This window comes from Montipora foliosa, chromosome 3, assembly GCF_036669935.1.
Source record: "Montipora foliosa isolate CH-2021 chromosome 3, ASM3666993v2, whole genome shotgun sequence".
Taxonomy (NCBI): Eukaryota; Metazoa; Cnidaria; class Anthozoa; order Scleractinia; family Acroporidae; genus Montipora; species Montipora foliosa.
This window is the reverse complement of record NC_090871.1, coordinates 70,472,550-70,480,620: the sequence shown is the minus strand read 5'-3', so window position 1 is coordinate 70,480,620 and position 8,071 is coordinate 70,472,550. Positions and strand designations below refer to the sequence as shown.

The window sequence follows — 8,071 nt, the reverse complement described above, 5'->3', positions numbered from 1 at the left end:
CAACCACGCCATTCTCGACAAACATGGATTCATTCACATCTCGAAACCTTTCAAAGACCACAAGAATGTAGAAATAAGCAAAATGTCACCGATCATTTTTTCATAAAGGGGTTTTAATTCTACCCTCATTTGATTCACGTATGTTTTAGTCTTAAGTACATTTAATAACCTCTTTTTGGTCAAAATAATGAGGTGGTAAATTAAACTGCAAGTGGGTTTTTAGTCAGGGCCAATAGACCTTGTTCATGTCCTTGCCATCAACCTCGTTCCCAGGCTTTCAGAGAGAGCCTGGGAACAAGGTTGCCCTGTTATTAGACTGGAACTGGCATGCTAAGTAAGATGATGTGGGGAAAATGATTTTCATGTGAACAGATTTCCTGCATCAGTCTCATACCTTGGTCATTCCAATGAAAGCGTGAGAATTTGAATTACATCTAACCCATTCACTCCTCCGACACCCTAAGAACAATCCCCCACCCACCCCACCCACCCCTGTTTGATGAGTAAAATTGTCTAGCGCAATAGGAATCAATGAGTTTTTGACTGGTTAACCCATTACCCTAGGATTCTCTCAGTTGACGAATAAACTCCTAATGGTCTCGCGTTAGACAGAGTAAAATGTGTTGTCTCACTCCCAGGAGTCATTGAATTAAAGCCTGTTTTCAATACTGTTAGTTAGGTTGTTCCCAGCTGTGCAAATATTGAATGCTGATGTTGCAACATGCCCTCGGGAAATATGATTATGCAAGTTGCTTAGCAACGGGAGAAGAGATGACTGAAATCGAAATCAAACCTTAAGATCACCATAAATTATTTTTGCTCAGTTGGTAGAGCATTCGACGGAGGTTGTGTTGCCGTGGTTTCCTTTTCAGTTGTCTGTTGTCAGGAAAAAAGCAATTAGCATATCATTGTTATCAGTTATTATCTTTATTAATTGCAGGTGAGACAGCAGAAATGCCAGGGATGTATTCATCTGGTGAATATGACTTAGCTGGATTTGCAGTTGGTGCAGTCGAGCGAGACCATGTTCTTCCGCGAACAGAGAGTATTAGGCCGGATGATGTTGTGATTGGCTTAGCATCTTCTGGCATTCACAGCAATGGCTTCAGTTTAGTAAGGCGAATTATTGATACTTTTGGATTAGATTATAGCTCATCTTGTCCATTCACCACAACTGAAGGGCTACAGTTTATTACTAAACTTGGTGAAGCTCTACTCACTCCTACCAGAATTTACTGCAAGTCGGTGCTGCCTCTGATGAAAGATGGAAAGATCAAGGCGTTCGCGCATATAACGGGTCAGTTCGTTTATTTTGAAGATTTCCTTTTTGTTAAGGATATTTTTTCCAGATTACCTGCCTTTTCACCCTCTGGAGTCACAAAACATTAAATCTGTTTCTGATAACATGTCTGTGTCGGGTTAAAAACAAATTTCTGATTTTTTGAGGGGAACAAGTTGCATGTTTTTGTAGAAACAACACCTATTTAGAAGTCCAGACTGACATGTCAAACAGCTTTGTAGAAACGGTTGAAATGATGGAGGAAGATAAATGTATTTGTACGAAACGAGTGGCAAGTTGTCCACGCGTGTGTGGAGCCCTGTTGGTGACACACACGAGCGCGTATCTATTTTTATTTCATGATACTGGCGCGACTCTTTTTATATGGCGTAACTTTTTACATCTGGCGCGTCTATTAGAGCCTGCTTACATGAAAGTGGGGTAACCCGCCTGTCCATGTGAACTCTTATTTTTTCAGCCTTGCATTTACATGATAGGTGAGGTAACCCGCCCAGGCGGGTTTCCCGTTCTCCCAGACCCGTAACCCGTACCCCACCCAGCCGGAGTCTCATTTTGCCATTTAAAGGCTTGAAGATAGCGTTACGCGCCCTCGTAGGGTCGGCTCGTGTCACGATTTACTGCCTTTGACGGAGGCGTTACAGCATTAGAAGGGATAATAAGGAGCCACATCACTGAAAAGTTGAAGCAAGGGAAGCTAGTCACAGTAAAAGAGCATTAACCGCCAAAATGCGTCCTTCACCCGCCATTTTGCCTGTTTACGTACTTAGCGACCACGCAGTAGCTTCGAGAAAGGTCACCCGGGACCCGGCGTGGTGAGATTGCATGTAAACGCCAGCTATTTTTCAACCCCACCTAAGCGGGTTGCCCCACCCACCCGGGTTACCCCACCTTCATGTAAATAAGCCCTTATGCCAGCAGGAATGGTGCGACTTTAGGAGCCGGCATATAAGACACGCCATACAAAAAAATCGCTCCAGATATAACGCCAGATTCAAAAGGCAGCACTGAAAAAAGTATCATCAAATAAAAAATAGCTACGCGCTCATCTTCATCATCATCAAGTTATAAACGCTACTTGAGCAGTAACGAAAGGAATGCCAGAAAAAATCAGGCTTGCACGAGATTCAAACTCTGATTTCTGTGATACCGGTGCACTGCTCCGCCAGTTGAACCTTTCTACAAGTCCGTTTTTCAGTGTACCCAATTAAATTATATTAGCTAAGCACAATAAAGCCAATTGTATTGTTTTATTGTAATATCGCCCACCAGTTACCAACTTCACGGTGATATGATGGTCACAAAGGCATATAGACCGCTGCGCTAGCAGATTTGTGTCTTTTACTCCCATCAGCAAACAAGCTGTTCACTGCAATAATCGTCCTTTCTTTAAAATCAAGAATTGGGTTCCCAAATTGTTGTGAGATATGGATTGTCAAAGTGTATATGTTGTGAGATGTATAGTTATAGGAAAAAGGGCATTACTTTTTGGCATGGAAAATCCTAATTAAAGCTAATTAATTTTGTGGGAAATGGAAGAATAGGGTAAACACAAAATTGGAGGGAAAAGGGACTCGTGAAAAGAACGAAACGTTTCATTGGACAAAGGGCAAAGCCACACAGGGTTGAATATCAAGAGTGTATTAAACCCATTTTTGTATTTTCAGGGGGAGGCCTCATTGAAAATATTCCCCGTGTCCTCCCGTCTGGAGTTGGAGTGACAGTGGATGCCAGCACATGGACAATGCCCCACGTATTTGGTTGGATTTTTGGTCAAGGGAATGTTGCCGTGCAAGAGATGGCAAAAACTTTTAACTGCGGTATAGGCGCAGTAGTCATTGTAGAAAAAGATGTATCGTCGTCGGTGTTGCATCATTTGCATGAACAGGAAGAGCAAGCTTGGATTATCGGCAAGGTTACTCGATGCGTAGACAGCAGCAAAAGAGTAATCATTAACAGTCTTGAGAAAGTGCTTTGCGAGTCGGCAAGCAAATCAGACATCAAGAGTCGTCATGTTGTAAGCGGAGTTGTTGATGGCCCTGTTAAAAGAGCAAAGCTAAGCAATGGACTAACAGAAGGAGAAGAGAACGCTCACGAGATGAAAGTTGGTGTTCTTATTTCTGGCTCGGGAACAAACTTGCAAGCATTGATTGATCAGAGCTTGAGACAAGACAGTTGCGCTAAGATTGTTCTGGTTGTTTCAAATGTGCCAGGCGTCCAAGGATTGAAGCGCGCTGAGGCAGCTGGAATACCTACCAAGGTAAGTTGTTGTTTTTTTTTCAGACGTCGTCTGTTAGCTTGAAAATGGCCAAGGCAAATGTTCTTTTGGTATCAGTCATTTTATTTTAGTGGGGTTGGTTGGGTGTTCATAGCTATTGGCAGAAACATTTTTTCCCATTTAGTTCGTCCAGAAGCACACGACCTTGAAGCGTGTAACTTGCAATTCTTTTCCTTGGAACAAAGCTGGGGATTTTAATACACCAATTTTATGCCCAAATATGGACAAAAATAAGATCGAAAGGCACGAGCGGGAAAATGCGCGAGGTACGTTACATCCAAATAAGGGAATTTGTAAACTCAAAAACCCCAGCTCCTTACCATCAACTTTAAGTGGCATCAAATCAGGTTGAAATGCCGAAAAAGCAGATTTAGCGACCACTTTTATTTTGCATGCTCCAGCCCCTGTTTTCCCTAAATATTCACTTTCAGCAAACAAGAGTCTGTTAATGCCTTTTCCCAGGAGTTACTTCATCGAGAAAAGTAAGAAAGGATCTGTTGGGAAAACTACACCGCTCTAACTAAAATGGGCCGTTGTTTACCCGGCGAACCCAGTGGAGCTCGGTTAGATTGTGGTGCTAACCTGGAACCGAATTTTCCAACACTGGAGTGGAGTACCTCTTCCAACGTTCTCTTGTAACGATTTGTGAAGTTGGAACTCATTTATTTGAAATTTGAGTTGCTGTACTCTTACTGGTCATTCTGCAAACTTTTCTCTAAGCGTCTATGTTTATTTCAAATTGTGCCATTAAGGGCTGAAACAGTCGTCTCCCTTTTAATCGTACTTGCCCAATGGGACGTCAAGCAAACCTGAATCAAACATTTAGACTGTTTTACCACGCTCGCCGCACCTCATTCGTTGGTGCTTGACACGAAAGGGCCGCGGTGAGTAAGTTATCAACATAATCAAACAATGAATGAAGAGGGTAGTTTCTAAAGAAACTGTGGTGCTGCGTCGGTGGGGAAGTAGTATACAAAAAATTGGTTTTATCAACGGAGTTGATAATGTAAATTGGCCACCGTACAGAGATTCTGAAAGCTGACGTTTCGAGCGTTAGCCCTTCGTCAGAGCGAATCGAGGAATTATGGGTTACGTGTGGTTTTTTTATTAGAGTAGGAGGTACGCTATTGGTGGTAAACATGGCAACGTGAAAAATAGGAATATATTACTTAAATGAAAAGCGTTGAAGAATCTTTTCGCAACCTCCACTTATTTCATTCAAACGCGACAAAAACGTAGGCAACTTTTTAGTTAGAAGCGCGCTCAAAACTAACGAGCAACCCGGCACTTTCAAATGCGCGCGCTCACGATGCAAAACTTGTCTTTTCATTGTTAACACTAGCAAGATATCGGGACCTAAGCGATCTGTTAAGATTACCGATCGTTTCACATGTACCTCCGCAAATGTCATTTATTGCATAACCTGTACGTTATGCAATAAATTATACATTGGCGAGACAGGCAGACGACTAGGTGACCGATTCCGCGAACACCTTCGCGATGTTGAGAAGGATGACAAAGATGCATCTAAGCCAGTCGCTCGTCATTTTAATCTCCCTAACCACTCCAAAAAACACATGGCTATCTGCGGCCTTTCCCTACATCTAGGTACGACGGAAAGCCGCAAGAATCTAGAACACAAATTCATCTTCCAAATCGGCACCCTTAATCCTCACGGTATTAACGAACGCTTTTCATTTAACTAATATATTCCTATTTTTCACGTTGCCATGTTTACCACCAATAGCGTAGCTCCTACTCTAATATAAAAACTACACGTAACCCATAATTCCTCGATTCGCTCTGACGAAGGGCTAACGCTCGAAACGTCAGCTTTCAGAATCTCTGAACGGTGGCCAATTTACATTATCAACTCCGTTGATAAAACCAATTTTTTGTAATCAAACAATGGCGTGTTTTATTTCTAAGGCATTCTGCCGAGTGTGTGCTCGCAGAAACATCCCTTTTTGTTTTTCATTTCAGGTAATCAAACACAAGGATTTTAAGAGCCGCTTGGATTTTGACATGGCCATGCACTCAGCGCTCGAAGAGGCTGGTGTCGAGCTGGTATGTTTGGCGGGCTTTATGAGAATCGTGACCGGAGAGTTTGTTCGCAAGTGGCATGGCCGCCTTCTCAACATCCATCCTTCCCTCTTGCCTTCCTTCAAGGGCATGCATGCGCATAAAATGGTCCTGGAAGCTGGTGTATGCATAACAGGCTGCACAGTTCATTTTGTCGCGGTAAGACAGCTTAAAGTGTCAGTCACATAAAAAAAGCTTTCTTCTTTCTACTCAATAATTCTCTGCACTTGGTTGAACTAGAATTCTTTGGTTGGGTAAACTCTCTCTCTCTCTCTCCTTCAAAGTCACCGTTTTTATACGGCTCCTAATGAGTGTAACAACTGGTCGTAATTTGAACTACGACCGCGCAAGGAATTAGAATGAGTTTAATACTAGGTTGACGTCATAGACCGCTTTGCATTGCCCTAAAGCGATAGTTCTTTGAACAGAGCGATGCAAAGTAATTTGTGACGTCAACCTGGTATCGAACGCATTCCCCTCTGTTGCTCGGTCATGGATCAAACTATGACCACTTTTCCCGTCTTTCAGAAAAAGTGAATAAAAAGTGAATTTTCAATAAAAAGGTTATTAAAATAGCGCAATATATTTGGGACGATTTTCGAGAATACATGAAGTAGGTGCGAGGCCCCAGCTAACTGAATGAGTACTGCTGATTTCCTAACTGTTTGTACGCAATGATCCGTTTTACTGAGCCTCGGTTGAAGGGCAGCCTCCAGTCCGGCAAGAGAATCGGCAGGTCTTAGGTTTTACTCATGCTGTGGGCACTGGGTGTTATTACCAGGACAGACAAAAAAAGATCAGTTAACCTTTAGTTCTTCTGAATTCGGCTTGACTGGTTATTGTAAAGTGGCATTGTTCCAGGACTTTATATCAAAGCAAATTCTGAATAGGGATGATTTTCTCAGAGGAGTTCTTAAATGAAGTGTTGCCTGAAAGGACTTTCGTGTCTCGCTGTGGTTTCCAAAGAACTCCGCACCGCTTTTCAAAAGCAGATAAGGCTTGGACGCTTTTTTCCGCCCTCCGTTCGCTTCGTCTTCATCGAAACGCTTCCAAGTTTTGATCAGTTGTTTTGATTTCTTCTTTTCTTGTGATATCGTGTGAACTTAGCTGCCATGTGTATGAAGCATCACTGAGAAAGTTGGATGGTCCGATATGGACTCTCTGGTCGTGTTTTGCGCAAACAGAATGCCATTTGCTTCGACCAAAGCGCTTAGCTTCATCGTGCCTTGCTAGCTTCCCGAATGTTTTTAACCCGAACTCTTTGTCTTCCTTACAGGAAGAGGTTGATGCTGGAGCAATAATAACGCAAGAGGCGGTTCCCGTGTTAAACGGAGATACAGTAGAAACGCTACAAGAGCGAGTAAAATGCGCAGAGCACAAGGCGTACCCACGCGCCATGGAGCTGCTTGCTAGTGGCAGAATCAAACTGAATGAGGACAATAAAGTGCAGTGGATGTGGTGACAGAAATACTGAAGGAGCTTGCGCTTGTGTTTGGAGAGAGTTGCTTCCATCAGCACCTTGTTATTTTTTTTTGTTTGAGACAGTGTTCCCCTGTATTTTAAACCACAGGAAATGTTAACAATCAAACTTCTTTGAAAACGTTTCCTTCGAAGCCAGACTGAACAAATTATCAGAATCAAAATTTTGTTTTAAATTTCCCGGGCCCCGCCATCTTGTATAGTTATGACGTGTTACGATTGCGACAACCGGGTACGTCTTGTATAAATGTAACCGTGATACGGGTGTGATGTGTTACGGCTGCCCTACGGTTGTACACAATTGTCAAAATAAAGTACAACTTCATCGGCAGGAACAATGTTCTGGTTAGTTAAAGCCAGTAAATAGTAGAAGATTCACGAGTGTTGTATACTTACGTTCACTGGTCTTGTGAACTGTAAATTTGCCAAGTTTACGTTATTTTTCGGAGAATGGATTCTTTCACTCATTAAAACTAGTGTTTCGTGGCTTTGCCAAGGCTCTCAAGGATTTGTCTTTAAGGTTCGAACTCTTTAGGAAATAATAAGGTCTTTCTTCATTAAAAGATAGAGGTACATATATTTTTTTACTAGCAAGTATGACTTGATAAGAATCTAGCTAATACGTTACGAAGCTAATTCATATTTTAAAATTAAGCGATTAATAAAAGAGTGTTTAAAACGCGTGGTATTAGTCTTGGGTTTATGACAAGTTTCTTTCCGAAGTTGGTAGCTAAATGGTTTCACACGAGGTATTATAGTTAAAAGTGGACCAGGATGTCTTGCAGAGATTATAACTTTCCCAAAAATTTTGCGATCTTGCCCCTCTAAGTAATCGTATACATTGACAGGCTTAGACGTATATTTCCTTTTAAAAACAGCGGTCCAAAAAACATTGCACAGGTGTAAGATCAGTGTCGGACGCAGCTTAGACAGAT

General features: G+C 42.1%; 1 protein-coding gene across 1 annotated transcript in view; it reads left to right on the top strand.

The window, feature by feature from the left end:
- LOC137998136 (trifunctional purine biosynthetic protein adenosine-3-like) overlaps positions 1 to 7,817 on the top strand; it is a 26,720-nt gene extending 18,903 nt beyond the window's left edge. The window contains exons 9-12 of the mRNA XM_068844571.1: positions 941 to 1,297; positions 2,965 to 3,557; positions 5,559 to 5,816; positions 6,934 to 7,817. Coding sequence (XP_068700672.1) covers positions 941 to 1,297; positions 2,965 to 3,557; positions 5,559 to 5,816; positions 6,934 to 7,119 — 1,394 coding nt within the window. The 3' untranslated portion in view covers positions 7,120 to 7,817. The remainder of the gene's footprint in view (positions 1 to 940; positions 1,298 to 2,964; positions 3,558 to 5,558; positions 5,817 to 6,933) is intronic.
- The last annotated feature ends 254 nt before the right edge of the window (positions 7,818 to 8,071 follow it).